The sequence below is a fragment of the Martes martes genome (assembly GCF_963455335.1).
Source record: "Martes martes genome assembly, chromosome: 6".
NCBI classification, from domain to species: Eukaryota; Metazoa; Chordata; class Mammalia; order Carnivora; family Mustelidae; genus Martes; species Martes martes.
This window is the reverse complement of record NC_137893.1, coordinates 9,040,784-9,063,726: the sequence shown is the minus strand read 5'-3', so window position 1 is coordinate 9,063,726 and position 22,943 is coordinate 9,040,784. Positions and strand designations below refer to the sequence as shown.

Here is a 22,943-nt window from a genome sequence, read left to right as displayed (position 1 = left end):
GCTCAGAAACACATGCCTGACATGTTCTCGTTAGCTTCTGGTCTTAAAAAGGGTAGAACGATGAAGAGAATGAGTATTTCCAGCAGTGCCCACCTGTGACTTTCTAAGCAAAAATGTTAACATTCTTAGTTCCTAAGTCATTGATAGAAAATATGAAAACGGATTGTGATTTTTTTTTTTTCCTTTCCCCCCTCTTCCTACAGCACAACTATCTTGCTCAGGTCACGTCTAATATCTGGGGAACCAAGTTTAAGATTGTGGGCTTGGCTGCTTTCCTGCCAACCAACCTCGGTGCAGGTAAAAACCATGTCCTCTTCTCTTCCCGCTCTGTCAGTTGGAACTGAGTCTAAAAAGACCATTCAAATGAGCTCTTATCACACCAAAAGATTAGCATGTACTTTATTCACCTCCAAACTTTGCCACTACCCACTGTGATTTTGCAAAAATTAGAATTAATACTCAATTGCTTTTTGCCAGCCGTGCTTTCATTTTTTTGTGTAAGTCCTGACTTATGAAAAGACAGAACCAGCTGCAGTCTCCAACAGAGGTTTTTGTTTTATTTATTTATTTATTTATTTATTTGACAGAGAGAGATCACAAGTAGGCAGAGAGGCAGGCACAGAGAGAGGGGGAAGCAGGCTCCCTGCCGAGCAGAGAGCCCCATGCCGGGCCCGATCCCAGGACCCTGAGATCATGACCTGAGCCGAAGGCAGAGGCTTTAACCCACTGAGCCACCCAGGCGCCCCTGCAACAGAGGTTTGATAGGGTTCTGGTTATCGTGATTTCTGGCCTTTCTTTGTGGGCAGGTTTAGGTACCAGTATCTTTAGGTTCTTAAGTCAGAAGACAGTTGAGGTTCAAAAGGCATTAAAGACCATGAGAAGCTAACTGTTAATACAGTTCTGTGTGGTAAACCCTTAGAGATGGCACCTAGAAGTCCCAGGTAAGTACCCTCTCCGTGAGAAGTTTGAAACACTGAGGAAAACAAAACTAAGGGAGTAAAAGCTGGGCTAGAACCTGACATTTGTGTTCTTTCTGTACTCTTGCTCCAATGAGTAGTACTAATGTGTTATGTTTACTTGGGGACAGCGAAGGAATGAAATGACAGAAGGTCCTTTTCAAAGCAGCTTCATGCCAGTAGGCACATCCCTGGATGGGCTGCGGACACGTGCTGTCCCCCCCAGCCTTGCTAGATTGCCTCATCATTTGGCACGCACAGCTCTCTCTGGAGGACCAGGCTTGCCACTGGGTGGTGGTCCCATCTTGAATGGCTCTGCGTAACCTACTACTAAAAACCGTTTTTTGGAAAATTCCGAATCTGCCTATTGGAGTTGTTTCAGACACAGATCCTTTCAATTAAATAATTTTTGCAAAGCAGGTGTTAAAAAGAGCTGTGCCATGTATGCATGTTAAGAGACTAAATTGTGCTGCATGCGGATTTTTCATTTTGAGGTTTCTGAGCTCAAAGAAAAAGAGGAATAAAAGTAAAACATAAATCTGACTTAGAAAATACCAGTAGGCTGTTCCTGCACATAATGCCAAGAAAGGAAAGGCTCTGATGACCACAAAAGCGTGTTCTTCAGTAACGCAACCGTGCCCCACTGGTGCACACGGGGGTGCTCGTCACCACAGTGTGAGTGTCCTGTTGCCCCCATCCATGAACTGGGAACTGAGCCATCTGCCTACCGTACGTACACACTGAAAAGAGGAATGAGTCTTAGTGCATCTTTCCCTTCTGGATGTTGAATAGATCCACACATAAGTCAAGGACCTTGAGATGGGAGAATCTGTAAGTGCCCTCACCGTACACGGTGCTCCAGTGTGAGGAACTCAAGTGCCCAGGATTAAACTTTCTGTAGGACTACAGTGAAATCACTGTCCTAATCACGTACCATTTTAAAAAGAGCATTTTAGCTATTACTATTCATTTGTCAAGCTAAGCAAATTTTCCACTTGATTCTATCTCTTGGATTCTAGAAGATGTGTAAGTTACACGCGGCACCCTCTTAAATAATCTTTGGCACCCTAATGTCAAAACGTAGAGTACTGTTGGATATATTTTATATTGGATAATTTGTTTGCTTCAGTTAGAATTATCTGGCCCATGAAATTTTATTTCTGATTTTTTGCTTTCTCAATTTAAAAAATACAGAATAAATTCCAAATTCAAAAGACTTGAAGCGGTATTCAGTAAAACTCCATCTCGTCTTTATCTCCGGCCACCTAGTCTTTTCCCCCCTGGAAGCAACTGATGTTATTTTTTTAATCCCTCCTGAGATTTTACAATTTTATTTCTTTTATCGGTCTGAACAATGAAGAATAGCCCTTTACAGCATTAATTTTTAAGCTGTAGAGAACTGTCCAGAATTTTTAAGCCAAAATTCATACTGTCTTCTGTGGGCGAGAGAGACGAACACATGAATAAGGCCTGTGTCTTATTGGAAAAGTCGTCCTAGCCCACAGCAGCGCAAGCGTCAGCCTTACAGAGGCCTTTCATCAGTGAGGTCCTGCTGGGCTGCAGGGGTGTGAGCTGGTCAGCCACCGGGCGCTGGCGGGGACAGCCGTGGGGACAGAGCTGGGTCTAACAAAAATGAGAATCACAGTAATAATTCAAGAACTTGTACTTACCTCACAGGAAAGAGCATTAAACTAAAGGAAAGTTGATCTTGACTTTAACCTACTGTGAAACCTAAATTCATTGTTTTTAACCAATTTCATCTCTAAATATTTGAGTTGCCATCCAGGCCTTGTCCTAAATGTCCCTGTTGATTGAATAAAACCTTAGCATGTAAAGGAACAGTGTGGAAGTTCCCTAAATCTCTGTCCTGATCATGAGGTTGAAGTTGAAAGTCAGGAAGATGAGAATCCAGTCCTGAGTACGGGCAGTGTTTAGTTCTGACCTGACCCGTGTCGCCCTGTCTCCTGGGTTGCATGAGATCCCCCTGAGCTTGGCATTCTGCTTATCACAACTATTTTTATTAAATTAGAATTCTGATCGCAAGTGAGGCTTTAAAAAAATGTATTTCTCCTATCCCAGCTCATTCCAGAAAAGCATTTAAGTCTAGGACAGGTTTTTGATGTTTGAAATGTGTGGCACCCTAGACAGACCACTTGGCAAAGTGACTGGGCTAGACAGAGGAGTTGCTGTTAGGGAATCCCAAGCGCGGCTGGGTGGCCAGTGGCGTGTGGGAGGGAGACGAAGGCCCGCTGTCGGACTCTGCCCTGCCTTCTGCTGGCCGGGTCGCCACGGCCCCATTTCTCTTCCTGTGACTCTGCCGGTGCTTGGCTGTCCTCGTGCGCGTCTCTGTTAACAGCGCTTTCCTCCTTTCCCCCGACCCCCGCAGTAATCTATAAAACCAGCCTCCTGCATCTCCAGCCGCGGCAGATGACCATCTATCTCCCAGAGGTTCGGAAGATTTCCATGGACTATGTTAATTTACCTGTCTTCAACCCGAATGTTTTCAGTGAGGATGAAGATGATTTACCAGGTGTGTTCTTAGGGGGCCGTGGCGGGGGCAGAGCGCGGAGTAGTAGAGGATTACATGTCCGTCCGCGCCCGCCGCCTGGGTTTGGAAAAGGTGTAACTTCCTCAGTTGGTGGGTGTGCTGAAGGGTTGTACTGTCGCTGCTTTGGGGAGACGGGGAGCTACCAGAGCAAGGACGATGAAGGTGACCGTGACGCCTCATGTCCACAGAGCATTCTGTCATCTCGCTTCATCTTCACAGAGGTCCTCAGTCATGCACGCAGTCAGAGAGGTTAACAGGACTGATGAGAACTCCACAAAGTCAGAACTGAAACCGGCTCTCGGCCCTAGGCTAGCCCTCCTCCTTTCAGCCCCCGCTTAGAGAGCAGCGTCACTCCCCTGGTCCCGTGACTCCCGCAGAGCCCAGGGTCTCAAACGCGCCCCGTCTCCAGGACGGAAAGCCTTTACACGCAGACCTCTCTCTCCCGGTGTGCAGCGCACATCTCAGTGGACAGAAGCCTGGGCTCAGTTAAAGGTGAATTCTGGCACAAGCTTTTAAAATCCCGGTTTACAAGTTTTCAAATATCTATAGCACTTGAATTAAGTGTTTTCTAGGGGGTGGGGATCCTATTTTGATTAACAGAGTAGAATGATCTCTAAGTAATCTGCCAGTTATTTCTATGTAAGTGGTCTCAAAAAATATCTACCTGTAATTTTATAAATTTGAGGACTTCTCTACTTAGAACCAAGCAGGTTCTGAAAGTCTCTGGTTTTTGAGCCAGAGGAATCCTACACGGGCCACTGACTTCTGTATCTGGTGGGTCTGGAACAGAGGAGCTGTAGTTCTCGCCGTGGAACAGGGAAGGACACACAGGCCAGCTCAGGCTCTGAACTTGGGGGGTTGTTTATCTTCTCTAGCCCAGTTGTTTACCTTTTTCACAGGTTTTTACCTGTAAAATTATTTATACGGTACTTCTGGAGAGGAGCCGTCTTTGGTTTTCCCATGGTTGTAGCTCTCCTCAGAGGGGCAGCCGGCGTTCTAGACTGTCCAAGTCCTAACAGGCACGGTTTTGCAGCCCCATCAGTCTGCAGTTCGGTGAAGCCTCACACATGTGAGCTTCATATACAGCACGTCCCCTGCCATTTCAGAATCTGGAGCAGCATCGGACACACCTTCTGAATAACGCCCTCGCTGGGCCCCCGGATCGGGACTCGTGCCTCTCCCCAGGGCTCCACCCTGGCCTGCTGCTGTTCCCGTCTGGGCTTCCCAGTCGGGGCAGCATTTTCTCTCAGGCCTCACACTTAATGCTGACGACGGAGAGAGTCTTCTCTGTGTCAGGGAAGAGCCCGGCCCTCAGTGCTCCGTGCAGATGAGTGAACATCTGGAGGAGGGTCTGAACGGGATTAATAAAAAATGAGACGGACCCAGACTCACGCAGTCGGAAGATAATTGTATCTCACTAATGGGCCCCAGGGAAGGGGGAATCGGACTGGAACCAAGGGTGGGCTTAGCTGCTTTCTTTCTTTCTTTCTTTCTTTCTTTTTTTTTAAGATTTATTTATCTATTAGAGAGAAAAAATGTGAGTAGGGAGCAACAGACAGAGAGAGAGGGGGAAGCAGGCTCCCCGCTGAGCAGAGAGCCAGATGTGGGACTCGATCCCAGGACCCCGAGATCATGACCTGAGCCGAAGGCAGACGCTTAACCAACTGAGCCACCCCGGTGCCCCCGGCATAGCGTTCGATGAGCTAGCTGCCCTCATTCTGTAGCTGTGGTAAAAGGTCAGACATCCTTTACAGTTGGCTAGTCAGATCCTTCTTGCTGCGCATACACTAGTTGCCACGTAGCACTTAAAGGCCCAAATAAGCAAACTTGCCAGTGCCTGATGGTACTTTAAGCAGGGCAGTCTAAACAGTGGTTCTGAGCCCCCGCCTGTAGTCTGTAGGTCATCGCTCAAATTTGTGCTTCATTAAGTTCCCTCTCTGTACAAATAGACTATAGTTACGGGGTTTCACAGAGGGGGGCTGTACCTTACACACTGTTAGAAATGCTGAACAGCACGTAAATTAGGAAATGATCCTTCCCGAATAATGCTTATTTGCCAGAAGATTCTTTTCTTTGGTATCTCTACTGCCTTTTACATGGTTCTATTTACAGAAACTTAATTTGTGTACAAATTTCACATGTACATCTGCTGCTTAACACTTCCCATATTAACCAGTCTGTAATTGTGGATAAACCTACCCCAGACCCTAGGCATTATGAGTGCTCGGTGGAATGTCATGCTACATATCATAATTCTCTTCTTGTATAAAAGAGTGGGCCATTTTATGAATTCATGAGTAAAAAGGATCTTTTTAAACAGTTAAGTATTAAAAAATAAGAATAAATAAATAAAATTTAAAAAAAAACAGGTAAGTATGTGCCCTGGTACCATTTAGGTACCAAGTTCAGAAGGTTCAAAAGTATATTCGTTGGAAATCTTTGCCTGGGTCCTTCCAGAAACCGTAGAGAAACTCTGTAGAACTTGTGTGAAAGGTCTAGCTTTTCCCCAAGCAAACTTCTCTCCGTCTGTAGCAATTGTATTTTGTATGCAGAAGGACTGGATGCGTTGATTAGTTTATTACTTATTCTGATCCAGTTTCACAGCACTGTTTTGGAAGCAATTCATTTTTTCCCTTTTCCTTCCAGTGACAGGAGCATCTGGTGTGCCTGAGAACAACCCCCCTTGCACGGTGAACATCCCTATTGCGCCCATTCACAGCTCGGCACAGGCTATGTCCCCTACTCAGAGCATAGGCTTGGTGCAGTCCCTCCTGGCCAATCAGAATGTGCAGCTGGACGTCCTGACCAATCAGACCACGGCAGTGGGGACATCTGAGCATGGAAGTGACAGTGCCACCCAGTACCCCGTCTCCAACCGCTACTCCAGCCCCGGACAGGTGATCTTCGGAGGTGTGGAGATGGGCCGCATCGTCCCCAGCCCTGCTCAGCTGTCCCTGCCGCCGCCCACCCAGGGAGCCATCCAGCTGTCTGTGGTGGACCATGGAGACCGAGATCATGACCACCTGCAGAAGTCCGCGAAGGCCCTGCGGCCAGTGGCGCAGCTGGCCGCGGAAGGGGACGCAGTGGTGTTCAGTGCCCCACAGGAGGTCCAGGTGGCGAAGATGAACCCACCACCCCCCTACCCCGGAACCATCCCTGCAGCCCCCACCACCGCAGCACCCCCGCCCCCGCTGCCACCCCCGCAGCCCCCGGTGGACACGTGCCTGAAGAAGGGTGACTTCTCCCTGTACCCCACAGCGGCCCATTACCAGACGCCCCTGGGCTACGAGAGGATCACCACCTTCGACAGCAGCGGCAACGTGGAGGAGGTGTGCCGGCCGCGTACGCGGATGCTCTGCTCCCAGAACACCTACACCCTCCCCGGCCCGGGCAGCTCGGCCACCCTGAGGCTCACCGCCACGGAGAAGAAGGTCCCCCAGCCCTGCACCAGTGCGACCCTGAACCGCCTGACGGTCCCCCGCTACTCCATCCCGACCGGAGACCCACCCCCGTACCCCGAAATCGCAGGCCCGCTGGTGCCCGGCCGGGGCGCTGCCCAGAGGCCCGACAGTCTCATCCACGCCACGCTGCGCAGGAACAACCGCGAGGTGGCGCTCAAGGCGGCGCAGCTGGCCGAGCCCCCGAGGGCTCCACCGCAGCACCCGCCCAAGCCCAAGGGCGCGGTGCCGTTCCCAGCGCGGCCCCCGCCCGCCCTGTACACCTGCAGCCAGTGCAGCGGCGGGGGTGCGGCCGGGCGGCCCGATCCGGGCGCCGGGGGTGCGGGGGGCGCGCAGCCGGGATCGGGCCTGGCGCACGCCGCCAGCACCTCCCCGCTGACCTCCCAGTCGTCCTACAGCCTCCTGAGCCCGCCGGACGGGGCCCGCGACCGCGCCGACTACGTTAACTCGGCCTTCACTGAGGACGAGGCGCTGGCCCAGCACTGTCAGGTGGAGAAGCCGCTGAGGCACTCCGCGCTGCCCGAAGCTGCTGTGGCCGTAAAACGGCCGCCACCTTACCAGTGGGACCCTGTGCTGGGGGAGGACATTTGGGTTCCTCAGGAAAGGACAGCACAGACTGCAGTGCCCAACCCCCTGAAACTGCCCCCCCTCATTGTAGGTCAGAGCCAGCACCTGGATGTGTCCCGAGTGCCCTTTGTCTCCCCCAAGTCTCCCGCCAGTCCTACTGCCACTTTCCACACAGGCTATGGGATGGGAATGCCATATCCAGGAAGCTATAACACACCCCCTTTGCCGGGAGTGCAGACTCCCTGCTCCCCGAAAGATGCCCTGTCCCCCACGCCATTTGCACCACAGGAGTCGGCAGTGGTTCTGCAGCCCACCTACCCACCCAGCCTCTCCTACTGCACCCTGCCCCCCATGTATCCGGGAAGTAGCACCTGCTCGAGTTTACAGCTGCCACCTATCGCCTTGCACCCCTGGAGTTCCTATAGCCCTTGCCCGCCCGTGCAAAACCCCCAGGGCACTCTGCCCCCCAAGGCACACCTGGTGATAGAGAAGCCCCTCGTGTCCCCACCGCCCACTGACCTCCAAAGCCACTTGGGTACCGAGGTGATGGTAGAGACCACAGACAACTTCCAAGAAGTCCTCTCCCTGACAGAAAGCCCGGTCCCCCAGCGGACAGAGAAATTCGGGAAGAAGAACCGGAAGCGCCTGGACAGCCGAGCAGAGGAAGGAAACGTTCAGGCCATCACGGAGGGCAAAGTGAAGAAGGAGGCGCGGACTCTGAGTGACTTTAACTCCCTGATCTCCAGCCCCCGCCTGGGGAGAGAGAAGAAGAAAGTGAAGAGTCAGAAAGACCAACTGAAGTCAAAGAAGTTGAACAAGACGAATGAGTTCCAGGACAGCTCAGAGAGCGAGCCCGAGCTGTTCATCAGCGGGGACGAGCTGATGAACCAGAGCCAGGGCAGCAAGAAGGGCTGGAAAAGCAAGCGGAGCCTGAGGACGGCCAGCGAGCTGGAAGAGTTCAAGTGCCGGAAGGCCAGCGAGAAGGAGGACGGGCGGCTGGGCAGCCAGGGCTTCGTGTATGTCATGGCCAACAAGCAGCCTCTGTGGAACGAAGCCACACAGGTGTACCAGCTGGACTTCGGGGGGCGGGTGACCCAGGAGTCGGCCAAGAACTTCCAGATCGAGTTGGAGGGGCGGCAGGTAAGCAAGCGTGTCTGGGGCCTTGGCCGGGATCGCTGCGTTCTGGTCTTGAGCGGTCGGGTGGGGAGGGGGCTGAAAACCTGCTGAAGGATGGCCCTGCTTCCGCCTGCAGGAGCCCCGGGAGAAATGCAGCACACAACTGTCTCTCTCAAGCGGGGCCAATCGTGGCTGTACTTCACAGGGTGCCATTGCTGGCTTTTTTTTTTTTTTTTTTTTTTTTTTTACTTATCGTCAAAGCAGTACATGTACTGATTTTTCAAAGTCAGATGATTCTGCAAGATCCAGGAGGAAAACTAGCAGGCGCCTCCCTGCCCAGCGAGCAGCCCCCTCCCAAACCCCACTCTCCTCCGGGACACACGTTCCTCCAGCTCCGTTGCTTCTGGTAGTTGACAGCGTGTTCCCACTTCTGTTTATTGATTTTTCAGTTTTTCACATCATGTATCGACTTGTTCCTGAGGGGTAGGAGGGTTGGTTTTGATCACCCCACTGCCATAGACGCACACATGAACTTCCCCAGTTCTTACTCAGCGTACTCAGTGGGTGTTCATTATGCCCGTGTATACGATTTACAGTTGAGCCACAGATGACGGCTTAATTATATTTCCTTTTTCCTGTACAGTTTTTCTTTCCCTAGACATAATAATTAGCCAGTGTGGGTTTGCCTCTTCCCGTGTATTTATGACTGAGTCCTTCCCTGATTCTCTGGCGTAAGGTACGTGACACACGGGGTGACTTGTCACTGGTTCCTGCTGCAGCCTGAAACGGTAGCTCTCACCGTGCCGTGTCGCTGTCGTTCTGCGCGCACACCTCCTTACCATCCTGGGAATGGCCATCACCCTGCATGTTTAAATCTCATGTTCATTAATTCACTCAACAAATATTTAGTGAGCATCTGCCTGGCAGTCCTCTGAGCCAGGAGTCAGCAATTGGTGGCCCACAGACCAGTCCATCCCACTGCCTTTTTTTATAAAGTTTTATTGGAACGCAGCCGTGTGCGTCCGCTGAACACTGGCTGAGGAGGCTGTTTTCTTCCTGCAGCGGGGTTTGAGCTGTGGCAAAGACCCTGTGACCCACAAAGCCTAAAGCCCTCATCATCAGCCCTTCACAGAGAGCTTGCCAGGCTTGCTCCCGGCGCCGAAGCTAGAGCCGTGGGGAAAACAGGGGAAGTCCCTGTGCTCCTGGAGTGGAGCAACAATGGAAGAAAGACCGTAAACACACACGGACGCAGTGTTGTGTAGGGATAGGATGTGGCCGGGAAGCACTGAAAGGACAAAGGAAGGGGAGCTCGAGAGAGGAGCACCAGGGGAGGGAGGTGACTGTGTTTCATTCCTCTCTGAGCAGTGACATTCCATGAGGATTGATGTGTCTCTTAACCCTTCACTAGCCTATAGATTCTCCCTTAAACTTGTCCCTTCTCCTTTTTGCTTCCTTGGTGAGGAAACCGTCTTATTTGAGCTGCGGAGCTTTCCACGCTCCGAATTTTTCTCATTATCTTCCCACCTGCACGTTTGACATGTTCCCTCGCCCGCTTTATTTCTGACAAACTCTCGGTGAGATCGAGAAGCTCGGTCAGAGTCTCTCCGGTCGGCACACCGGCCTCCCGGACTGGCCGTCCCCTTCCCTCGGGAGCGGCGCGACGTGGTTGTGTTTCCCACCTCGTGCTCTCTTCATGTCTCTGCTTCTCTGCCCGCTCCACCCGACTCCAGGTGATGCAGTTTGGAAGGATTGACGGCAACGCGTACATTCTGGACTTCCAGTACCCCTTCTCGGCTGTGCAGGCCTTCGCCGTGGCCCTGGCCAACGTGACTCAGCGCCTGAAGTGAGGACACTGGTGTGGGGCGGACGGAGAGGCCTCCTCGAGGTGCCGCTCGCTCGAGGGGTCGCCCGGGGCCCCGGTGTCTGGGACCAGAAGACAAGAGCAAAACTGGAAGAATCTGTCAGGCCCAGGAGAAGGGACTGACCTTTAATTGTTGTCGTTTGTTTGGCCTTTTATAATCCTTTATTGTTTCTCTTTCTTCTTTCTTTTTAAACAAAAAGAATACGGAAGAGTGGGATTTGCAAGCAAAGGGTGTGAGGCACCTGGTGTTCCTTTAGGAAACAGTTGCTGTGGGGATGTCCTGCTGCGTTTGCTTCTGTCCACCGCCGGGACAGGGGGGCCCCGGGAGGAAGGGACCCCGCCCGCCCCCCCGCAGATCTCCCTGCTCTGCGGGGCTCGCTTTGTGACGCCTTCGTACCATAACCACTCGTGTGGAAACAACGCTTTGTAAAAAGAACCAAAAGTCCTGAGGGTCCAGATTCTTGGAGGGGGCGTTGAGTCCACACCCGTCCTGTTACTTCCCCAGGGGCGACTTGGTGGCGGTGGGGGGTTACGGAGGCCGCGCTGTGGGGCTCCCAGGAGCGGGCTGCGCAGCGCTGCCCTTAGCAGGGGTGAGCGCCGAGGGGGCGTCCGCGAGGGGCCCAGCCGGCGGGCGGGAATGGTGCACGGCCTCGGCTCCTCTCGGACGCTGTTGGCACGGGAGACCCCACCCGTTTCCTCTTAGAACATGGCAGAATTCCACCAGCTCAGGGAGGCTTGCCTTCCGGAGAAGGGAGGGACAGCACGGATCGGTCCTGGCGTGTCGTGGGGTAGCCACCTGGCCGCCTAGCGCCTTGGGCGACCACCAGGTACTCGCCTGCTGAAAAGCCACCTTTGTCCCCTCCGCCCCTCTGTTGTTTAGTCTGGAAAGCGTGGCCGAAGCCGTTCTCATTCCCACTAGATACGCGAGCCGCACCTTCTCTTTCCGCAGATGCTGAGACATTGGTCTGAAAGCCGCCTGTCTTCTCAGCCACATTAAAACCAGTTGACTAGAGATATTTCCTGATAGGTTAGAAATGTAACAAAATCATAGGCATTTGCCAGGGTGTTAAAAGAGGTATAGTTATCTCTTTGAAACAAGTCCCACAATTGTACTGGGAGGGAAAAAAAAGTTCTTTATTAATTGTATAGACTGTTTACTGAGGAGATGAACCACTGGGAACACATTATTAAAATTATAGTACTTAAGACAGCTGGTTAATTACAAAAAAGAAAAAAGAAAGAAAGAACCCAGAAATCCCCTGAGATGATCTTTTCCCTCCGCCTCCTCCTTAGGGGACACCGCGGGCAGCACTGAGCCCCGGTAACAAACCCGGTTCACGGTTGTCAGTTACTCAAACATGTGATGTCTTTAGGGCAGGAGCACGGGACTGTCTACTGGCAGGGAGTCCTCCGTTTGGATTTTGTTTGGAGCAGACAAATGAGAGACACTGTAGAGAAGTCTTTTGAAAGTGTGTATTTTTACATTCCTTCTTTTGGTTTAAAAACTAGAAAAGAAACCGGCCCATTCCTTCCCCACAGCAAGACAGCATCACTCACCATTCTCTCCAAACCCTGAAGAAACACAGATGAGGACAGCTCCCAGCGAACGTCCGAGTTTTCCATCTTGTATTTTAAAATATTGAACCTGATTTTTGTGGGTAAATTCTTTGAGAAAGAATTTAGCAGTGTATTCAGAATTATATAATTCTTTTATAGGAGTTTCTGTAGCTTGGTAAGATGTTTCAATGCTTATTATTAGTTGTGCAATAATGGTTATGACCTATTTCTAAAATAATTTAAATGCAGTTCCCCTGTTTTGTTGTCCAAGAGATTATTTATCTTGCTTTAATAGTGTTCTTAGGAATTCTTTTGTTACTATGTACTGGTGAGTTATGCCCATTTTATTTATTTAGAAAAATAGTGTGTTTGTAATGAGTTATTTGGTAGCAGCGTATTTTGCTGCGAGAAATAAAGAGGATATGATAGAAGGTTTTTTCTGCTGGACAATTTGTAACTTTTCTAATTGGGAAAAAATTCCTATTAATCCTTTAAAGGCAATTTTTTTTGCATTCTTTGGTATTGATTATATACAGAGGAATCGATTTCTTTGAGACAACACATCCTAAAATAATAGTGCCCCCTCTTTTGAACATTTTATTTTTAGTTAAAAATAAAAGGTGCTACGAAATGTAAAGAGGAATGAGAGCAGCAAAGGAAGGCACCATTGTCAGTAAGTGTCCGCTTTCCAGATTCTCCGATTGGTTCTTAAGATACAGAAACCATGAAAAAATACATTTTAGCGTTTTTCTTATTACTAAGAGCAAGTAGAGGGGGAAATCCTTGGAATAAAAACTGCAGATATATTTGTGAAAAGAAAGTGAGTATTTGTAGCAAATAATTCCACTTTCTAAATTCTGAGCTCACTCCCCAAAAGGCCTCTTCCGCACGTGGAGACAGAGGCCTGGTCCGGGAGGTCTGCATACCCGAGGGGCAGCGGCTTCCCAGCCCTGTGCTCTGGCCCAAAGGAGGAAAACAGGCCCACGCACCTCATACTTCCACGGGTCTGCGCACTCATGATGTAGTATCTTTCAAGTTGATGGCGATGGCTTCACTTACTTTAAAAGTCATTTTTATTCAGTCTCAATTTATTAAATACTACTAAAGTAGTGCTTTAAACAGCAGAATTCTACATACTTCATGTTTATTAATAGCAACTTATGAATATTGAGATACCTCATTGAATCTCTAAATTTAAAACCATCAGCCCTGTCAACTACTTAAAGAATCCTTTAAGAATCCCTTTTTGAAGGAAGCTGTGTATTAACAAACACAAAAACCGATTTTAAGTTTGTTTCAACTCTAACCTCATCAAACCAAAGGCGCAGATTTGTGGACGGCATATCCACTGAATGTATATCCTAAGAAAAACCGATGGCAAGGAAGCAGGAAAACGCCCAGGCTCTGATGGCAGTGGAAGTCAGGATTTTGCAGGTTAGTCTTTTTCCCCGTGTCCATCGCTCCCCGGTGGAGTGTCCCATGAGGACAGGCAAAAACCTGTACGTTCCTCTTGTAATCCTCTTGAACCTGGGGTCAAGCCTGCTCTGCCACCAAGTTGGAGTGTGACCTTGGGCTTCCATTTGTCCATCTGTAACATGACAGGAACGACCTGGCCCGGACAAAATTCTCCATTCCTGTCCAGCTCTAACAACCTGAGGGCTCAAAGTGGGACCGTCTCCTCATGCCACTGTATGAACTTGGAAGGTATGTTTCAAAATCATTGCCTTTTTATAGAGAAGCATTGCTTCTCTATAAATGAGCTCTCTCGTGAATATGAACCCATGCATTTAAAATAAGCCTTAGCAGGTTCACCTCTAGAAACAAATGCTTTTGGAATGGTGTTTGTTCTTCTAAAAATCACACAAAAGCACCGGTTTCAGTCAGGTAAGACACGGGAGTCTCCACATGCGTGTGCCCTGCTTGGTGGACTCCCTGGAGAACAGCCCCCGAATAAGTCCCCATTTACCCCCGCAAACCGTAGAGTGGGTTGAGAAAAGAACAAAGGAGTCTGTGCCCAGGCAGGTGTGAATTCTTGAGTTACTTCTGCAGTGTTCGCTATCTGCAAGTTGAAAAGATTTTTTGAAAGGAACCCATCGTGTCCCTGTGTGGGCTATCTATCCCTTGGCCAGGTCAGTAGTTGTGAACAAAGTTAGTTGAGACAAAATGTGTCAAAACTGTTCTTTGAGTTCCTGGGATTTCATCATCGCACACGACTCAGATCGCATCACCATCTGTGTATTCCCTTCGCTCCGGCTGATGGAAACTCTGAAAAGTTGTGGCTAATTTTATTTTCATTTCTTTGGCTTTGTGCAATTTTCTTGTACCTTGTACCAATATTTCCTGTTTACAAGTTCTTTTAAAGGGGAGGGGGTAGGTTTCTAAGATCCTGTTGTTTGTTGTAGATAAATTTTTTTTCATGTTGTAGAGAAGCATGGGTTATGCGTTTGATTGAAAAAGGCACTGTAGTATTTACCAAAGGGGTATTGTTTTCGCATTTGTTTATAAATGCATTATTTTGGTACTGTAAATTTGAACATAATTTCTGAGTTTATTACTACTGGCATTTTCTTTTTCTTTTCTTTTTTTTTTTTTTTTCCAAACTGTAAGTGCACGGTGCAGGTGCACAGGTCCCTGACCAAACCAGACCACCAGCATGTTCTTAGCCAAACCTTGGGGAGAGCGCGCTGCTGTGTGCGCCTCAGTCCCACCCGTGTTGCTTTGTTTCTCAATTCCAGCATCCTGCTTTGTTTGACTTTCCAAGCAAGATCTGCTGAGAGTCCCACTTGCACTCTAATGAGCTCACCCTTATTTGGCTCTCTGCTGATGTACTTTGTGTATTAGATTGTGTGGGAGGTATTCTAGAAGGCATTCATGGTTTGCATTCAAAATGACGTGGTTGGTCCAAATTATTTTCTGTCTTTATTATTGAGATGGATTAATCTTTTTTTTTTTTTGATGATTTGAAGTTGTAAAAGTTGTCCAGCTATTGCTTAATAAAATTTTCCAGATCAAAAAAAAAAATTACTTGTGTGCAGAATTCCGGGGTGGGTCTTGAATCCTCTGAGAAGGTGTCCCGATCTGCACTGGCATGGCCCGCCACCCTCCCAGCTGTGTCTTCAGTCCCTGGGTTACTGCCAGCGCTACCTGGACACCCTGGGATCCTTACCATCGTTCTGTTTTTGAGAGGTCAGAGGCTGTGCTGTCTTTCTGATGAATTCTTTGTCTTGTTTTCCTAAGAGGACCCAATTCAGGATGCATCTGCCCTCGCACCTACAAGATCAGAGATGTTAGATAACCTGACACCTTCTTTGTTACTTCATAGGAAACAGTAAAACCAGGTTTTGAGCAACCCCACTCTCAGTTCTAATTTGTAACTGTTAATTGTTGTTTTTACTGATGAGTCTTAGTGTACTTCCTTGCTCTGTCCTGGAGTTCCGTCTGACCACTCTGATCATATGACCTCTGGCCGTAGGGTGCTCATGCACCTATGTGTGCAAGGGTTCCCGTGCACATTTCCACAGCTCCCCTTTGGGTTTTTTCAGAGATAGAAGTAGATGCGATCGCCCAGGCTTTAGGAGACAACCAAAACCACGGTCAACTCCTATGCGTGAAGTTTTAAAATAGTCACAGGACTATAAATTTGCGATTTACATAGCAGGAGTCCTACAACGGTAATGATAGGAACTATCTAAGAACCAAAATAGTGTTCATTGTATTATGAAAGTTTGTGAGCTTCAAATTAATACTCATTCTGCCTTCATTACTTAACCCAGGTAGCAGGGAGACCTGATTAAAAATGAACTCCCTCTTTCCCTCCCCTCACAAAAACAAGGGACCCAAACCCTGACAGCCAGGCTGTACCTGGGTCAGTGCTAAGGACGCACGTGTAGGATTGCCTTCTCCAGCAGCCCCGCGTCAGCTTTGGGGCCATTCAGTGTGAATCAATGTCTCCAGAGTGATTGACTTTTAAAGCTCTGGTAAAAAAATGTAGTAAATCCCTTCAACTTATTTTGGAAAATATACATTCTATGTTTATCCCCACATTCAGTGTCCTATTCCTGGCACCATTAAAAGAACGGGGATCTTAAAAGATCTCGAAAGAGGGGATTGGCTTAGCTCTCCTACCCGAGCCCCAAAAACTCATTGCACAGAAAGGACTGCCTCCTGGGGACCGCATCCCACTGTTCCAAGAACACACAGCTAAGTCCCTAAATTCCATTACGAAGTGGATGTCTTCTGCCTTCCTGTCAGAAGAAAGTAGAAACGTTCAAAACCTGAAATGACTTCTGGATTCCATAGACAAAAATCAATTATGAAATAGAATCCAAGATTTCTGGGTCACATTAATGAACAGACCTAGTTTATCCCCGGCTTCCACTCTGGTGTTTTGTGCTAATTTGCCTGTGATGAGCTGTGAGCCACCGACACTAAGTCTTCTGCAAAAGCAGGCAGCGCAGGGGGCTGCCCTCACCCATCAGGCCATGAGCTCATCCTCCCAGCAGCCGGGAGCGAAAGCTCTTTTCTGAGCTGTCAGTGTTGCACATGTAGCTCTAGGCTCTCACCACTCATGGGGCGGGTTGGGGGGCAGGGGCTGTGGTCACAAAGGAGCAGGTCTGTGTGGATTTGTTCCTCTGCTATCTTGGAAACATTCTGCTCAATGCACTGAAGGATATGAAACCACCATCCACATGAAGAACAGGGTCGTTTCATATGAAGTTCCTGTTAAATTGATAGCTTCGAATAATAGAAGGTGCTACAGGGTCAAAGCAGGACTCATCCCTTCTGTTTCCTCTTTCTGGATCTCCCGCTTTTCCATCACCTCACTCTGGCAGGAGTCGGTTCTCTGTGCTTTATGGGGCATCCAAGCCACCCCCCTCGACTCACGAGAGCCGTCAGTGCCATTTCAAAACGTATTCCCAACTTAACGAATCTGTTCAACTTCGGCCACTTAGGGTGCTGTGCAAATACTTCGAGAAGCACTTCCTGCCATATGAAATACGTTCTTTTCCCCAAAGGGATGGAATCAGCATTTCAGATATCCCATTTGCCACTTGGCTTCTGCCCTGTTCCAGACCGTTTCTGAGCACAGTGGCTGTGCAGCGTTTTCCGTGTGTGCATGACCACAGCTCTTCACCCCCAGACAGGATGCGGGGAGCTTGGATCGTGAAGCCTGACCCCATACAGTATCTCAAACTACTGCTGAGCTTGCCTTCTCAGTCGCGCCAGCCACTCCAACCACGAGGATGTGGAGAGAACCCCATACTTTCTCTTTCCACTTTTCTCCAAAATAGAGGATGGCCAGTGCTGACTCCGTTTCCCACCATGTGCAGGGAACCAAGGGTCACCGTGTCTCCTTTAGGTTTGGCCTCCAACTCATTCAAATGGTCTGTGGTTTCTCGTCTCTCACAAATTAACTCAGCATCTCCTTCTTCCCCCGGTGTCATCGTGAGGGTCTTCTCTGAGCCACCTGTCAACATCTTGTACCTCACCCAGTAGGGGTACAGTCCCTGTCATTAAAGGGAGAAATCCTTTCATCTCTGTTCTTTTCATGCCTGGTATCACGGAACCAGGACTCTGCCAATATTACATTTTCTTTTGCCGGCAAAAAGGTGAGCAGCCCAGACATCACGGTACTTGAGATGCGAACATGTGACAGACTCCCGTAAGGAGAAGGATTGTCGTTGGGAACTCATTTCTATCTGGGCTTGAGCCCTACGGGGTCTTCAGAGCCCTGCTTCCCTTGAGTACCTGTGAGACTACAACAGGATTGTGGTTTCTTACTGGTATGAGGTTTAACTTCTTCAAATCTTGAGAGAAAACGTTCCTCTGACACGAAGAGACTGTCTCCACCCATCTCACCAGAATGACCAACCCCGACCACGTCTTCACGTCCAGCAGCATGGAAGGCTTTCTGGCACCGCTTGGTTCATTTGCTGACCCTCAAGCCCAAGCCAGCCGGGAAGGGAATTTGTTCTAAAAGTTGCCCAGCGTTCAATTTACTGGGATCTCGGGATCTCTGTCCCCTCTTAGGCCATGTGGGGTTCGCCCGCCTTCTGTTTCATCAGCGACACTCCAGTGGGTCTCACCGCTGCTTCCAGGGCTTCCCCCCCAGGGGATGAGATCAGAAACCGCTGTTTTCCAACCCCCACTGCCCGGCAGGTGCTGAACTCCTGGGAGACTGAGGGGAACCGGGTGCAACAGACTTTGGAAGGGATCCGCCAAATTTCTCCACAAACCGTTCCCGGACAGGACTGTCCCCAGGCAACCACTGGACCAGACCACATTCCAACAACCCCCTCAGTTCCCAGGCTGTGGCTCACTTGGTGGATTTTGTCTGCCAGTGAAGGCGAAACTCCGCGGCCACCCTGCCTCCCCCGAGGACAGAGATGGCAACACAGGGTGCTGGCGCCACTATCCCGACAATCTCGGGTCTGAGTATTGTAGTTTTCACGGTGCGGATCTCTCAAGACTGTGCTGGAAACATGCGATTCATCATTCTGGAATAAAGAACCAGTAAGCTTCTATTCAAAAACAGAATTTCTAAAAACCAGCCAGATTGGCACAGGTGAACGCATCTGTCCCAAGACACTTTTATAGGGAGTGTTAGGGTCCGTGATCAAAGGAATGAGACTGATGCAAAACGAAAGTCAAGCAAAGCTTTATCTTGCGCCAAGCATCGAAAATCAAACTGACTGGTAGGGGCCGTCTCTTATGAAGAGACGGTGACGACGACCCCGACAAGGCCGCTCCGGACGAGGCCGCTCTCCCGAGGAGGCCGCTCCCCAGACGAGGCCGCTCCCGGATAGGCCGCTCCCCGGATGAGGCTGCTCCTCGTCCTTCCTCTCCTCTAGGTTACACACGGGCGGCCAATTGAATTTCAATTTACCCTAGTAGATATATGCGCGCCCCTCTGATTGGATGTCTTCACCTGGCCTGACCCGCCCCTCCATCTAGGCTTTGCAAGGAAGTTCCTCTGGGAGGGGCAGGGTCAATCTAAGTTCACTGCAACAATATGGCTCCCTCTGATTAAGTAGGCCCTTACAGGGAGTCCGGTACTTTTTAATGTTCTTGGTACGCTGTGGAGATACAGCTGAAAATAATTGAATCCGCTGAAGTCTTCTAGCTACACGGCACAACACCAGAACGTGTGGCTAAACGTGTAGCGACCCAAAATAAAGCAAAGGTAAAAACGACCCCAACAACCCAACTCCGTTTTAACAAGTTCTGCGAGCCACAGTGATAAAGTACACCCTTGTGATGTCATAATTTCCTCTTCTTCAACCCTTTGTGGGTGGGTTTGGTCCCAGTTAAGAGGCGGGGAAATCCCAGGTAGAAAATGCTCGAAGCCAGGCAGGGTTGAAAGGGAGCCAGGAGCAAATCTCAGGAGCAGTCAAACCACAGCTCCTCTTGGAAAGACCTCCTGTGAGCTTTACAGAGGACAGAACACATACTGAGTCGCGGTGAGTGGAAGCCAGTGCCTGGTGTGGAAACCTGCCCTCCAGGAAAATAGGTGCCATTCCCGCCCAGGGCAGGGCTGCACGCTGGCCAGGATGGCTGCCTTCAGCTCCCTTCATCCTTTGCGGTCCGTCTTCTGGGAGGGATACGGTGCTCCGAACACGGTCTTGGCCAGAGCCCTGACTTGCATATCAGGACATCGGAGAGGAAGCAAAGAGAAACTTGGTCAAAGTTAAAAGAAGAGAGGCCAACTCTCCAGTTAAGCTGACTTTTTCATCAGGGAACCTGAGGTGCCAGCAAGAAACACGCGCCAGAACTTAGAGGAAAATGACATAGGGGACAGGAAGGTCACCGACAGAGTGGGTGAAAAGGGATCTGGTCAAAGAGAAGAACTTGAAAGAACAGTATCCTCAGAATTTTCCACACCAGCCACGCTCCTGAGGGAAGGAGAGAGTTGATCATTGAACCTCCCCCAGGAGCAGAGCAGAGAGCTGCAGGAGAGAGAGGACAGACCCCAATCCTGCATGGGGGTCTCCTGGAGGCCGCTCTGCTGTGAGTTGCCCAGACTTCCTCCTCCTCCTCCCGCTCCCCACAGGAGTGGTAAAGTGGTCTGCCGAGGGGTGGGGGGCACTTGCCTCCCAAATGCTTCTGCCCCCGTCAGCCCCGGTGCCTCGTTTACCAGTAAGGAATTAGGGGCAAACCAGCAGGACCGAAAACGGTTTCAATTTTATTGAAAACTTTCGAAGTATTTATCTCCTTAACAAACAGTGCTGTACACACAATCTGCCTATTGTGTGCCCTTGGAGGGGAGCGTTCGAACCGAGACCGGGCTTGAATGGAAAGCCCGTGGGAAAGGCTGCGTCACAGGTCTCACTTCCGTTGAGTAGTGATAACACTCCTCGAACCATGTGAAAGGGACTTTAGATCGGTGAGCGTACCTTGATGGATGGGCGAGTCAAGGGCCCAGGGAGCATGGAGAGGCAGGTTGGGGTACTAAGAAAGCCAGGAGATTGGGGAGCATGTCCAGAGTCCGTCACCAAGAGTGTGCAACCTTGGCGGGCCACTCAGCTCTGGACTTCACTTTGCTTAACTAAAAAATGAGATTGGACTAAATAAATAATTCCCAAGGCATATTCCACATTTCCGCAGTCATCGTGCACGCTGATGAAGTAGAACAGGCTTCCTTTATTTCCACGTGCTGATGTGCTGTGCGGAATGACTACCAAGGGGAAGAAATGCAGTGCACTGCTTCCCAAACTTTTCTGCCCTGGGAATCCTATGTTAAGGGAGCACCTTAGAGGACCAGTGGCCTGAGGAGGAAACAGGCTTTGTGAAATTGGATGATGCTCTCCAAATTCTTCCCAACGATAGAATTCTGTGCGTCTGTGAATTTTATGGAAAACTTAAAGCAGATCTCTTTCCTCCCTCTTCTGCTAGAATAAAAGAGCTACTTTGCTGCTTCTGCTCAAGTAGGTAAGAGTAACCAGACCCTTGCTTGAGTCTGAAGTTATGTTTGCTGAATTGCAAAGGTGTAGAGTTGTGTTTTGTTTTTAGTGTACTTTCTCCCCAAGCCAAGCTGACTGAACACAAATGAACTCTCGTCCACCACAATCAACCAAAATGTAAACATTTATCTTGTTCAATTTGTAGTTCTAACTTATGTAAATACAGTCTTCTTAAAACAATAGACAGGGACAACCAGAATCATTCTGACCTAGCATATTTTCTGTTCCTAATTAATACTTTGAGGTTCTGCTTCCCATTTAATTGGTGGTCCTAAGCATCTTTCACTCAGTTTAGACAAAAGGACCATTTACAGCCCCCCAGACATTCATCTAGGTGGAAGAGAGTGGATTGCGCTGGGCCCCGCGCTGAGGTCTGGGCCCTCCAGCGGTGAGTTCACATACAGAAATGCCGTAAATAAAACAACTGGTTGGGTAGGTGATTTACAAAAGTAACTGTCTCTTCTGAGGTCTTGCCCCCCCCCAAAAAAGGCTTCTTGTCATTTTAGTTGTCAGAAATAAGGAGATCCAAGGGCTGAGAATATTCATCTGACCTTAAAGTCAAATAGCAAATGAGGTCCCCGGGGAGTCCCTAAAGCTGGCAGCCAGCTAGGGGACTGCCTACATGGAAGGGGCCTCACCGTGTTTTCCTGGGAGGCTCTCAAGCCCTGGTGAGGGCCCCCTTGGGACAGGCCTGGTGCTGAGGGGCCCAAAAAATGCCACCGGAGAGATCTCACAGTGTGCGCCTCGGCGCCAAGGAGACAGCCCCGGGGGTCAGGGTGGTCTCACGATGATCTGGAGGTGGTTTTTTCACTTTTGTGGAAATAAAGACCAACCATACGAGGACAAGCAAAGGCTAGCCATTCCACACTTGCTGTCGCGGGGAGCCTGCCTCCTCGGCAGAGACCCAAAGGCAGGCCGGGTGGGAAGGCTTCTTAGGGAAGAAAGGAGCGGCTTCGGGCGAGCGCTGCAGGAGGCTGTGGGCACGGGGCAGCCGGAGGCATCCGTGTGACGGCTTCCGGGGGCATTTCTGGCTTTTCCTGGTGGCTCCTCAACTGGAAGTAGGGACAAACGTTAGAGCTGTTCGTTGTGACTCAAGTCCTGACCCTCTGGGACCAATTGTTACAGAGGTTATCGTTTGTATCCTGCCGGGACAGCAGTCTGAGTCCAAGCAAGCTGGCCTCCTGGGACGGTTTCCGTAGGTTGCGAGTGAGTTTTTATATATGGTCTGGCCGTTGTCCATTTACCTATTCAGTCTCTCTGTTTCTAATCTTCTTGAATTTTATCGTCCTAAGAATGAAACAAACCTACCCCTAATGAACAATGAATTAATCAGCATTAGTAAGAATGGCTTACGGCATAATTCTACTTCTGAATACACAAAGAGTAGCCCATGCTGCCCAGAAATGGTGCATCTGGCCCCCGTTTCTAATTTGAGTTTGCAGACATGGAAAAGGCACCGTGAGCTACATTCACTTTCAGAAACACCAGTAAAGGAAAACACATGAGGAGCCACCAGGGATAATGTAAGAAAGATAATGAGGGAATCCTCTGTAGACCATACTCCAGCTACATTAACATTTTATCACAAACCCCATTTTAATTTTCCTGCCTGCGTTCACCTCCCAAGGAACACAAAAACCGCCCGCAGTGCTCTAGGTGGGTTCTTGGAAGCTTCAAAATTTTCTGTAGCAGAGTTGGAACAACGATTTTCTTCACCGATAGAGCTTAGCCAAGGGAAATGACGCTCCCCCCGTAACAGGGCTGTGCTCTCACCAGGCTGCTTGCTTCGGAAATATTTAAATAAGAGTTTTCCCACCTCTCTATAGTAATACCATCTTGAAAAGGAAAATGGATTCTGAATCCCACTGGAGGAGGGAGGGCTGGAGGCAAGGCAACTCGGAGACCATGTGGCGGCGCGTT

The 22,943-nt window shown here is 49.5% G+C and overlaps 1 protein-coding gene across 1 annotated transcript in view; it reads left to right on the top strand.

Moving 5' to 3' along the window:
- Positions 1-15,068, top strand: part of TULP4 (TUB like protein 4) — a 175,730-nt gene extending 160,662 nt beyond the window's left edge. The window contains exons 11-14 of the mRNA XM_080806973.1: positions 204-297; positions 3,343-3,486; positions 6,151-8,669; positions 10,376-15,068. Coding sequence (XP_080663099.1) covers positions 204-297; positions 3,343-3,486; positions 6,151-8,669; positions 10,376-10,492 — 2,874 coding nt within the window. The 3' untranslated portion in view covers positions 10,493-15,068. The remainder of the gene's footprint in view (positions 1-203; positions 298-3,342; positions 3,487-6,150; positions 8,670-10,375) is intronic.
- Positions 15,069-22,943: the final 7,875 nt, after the last annotated feature.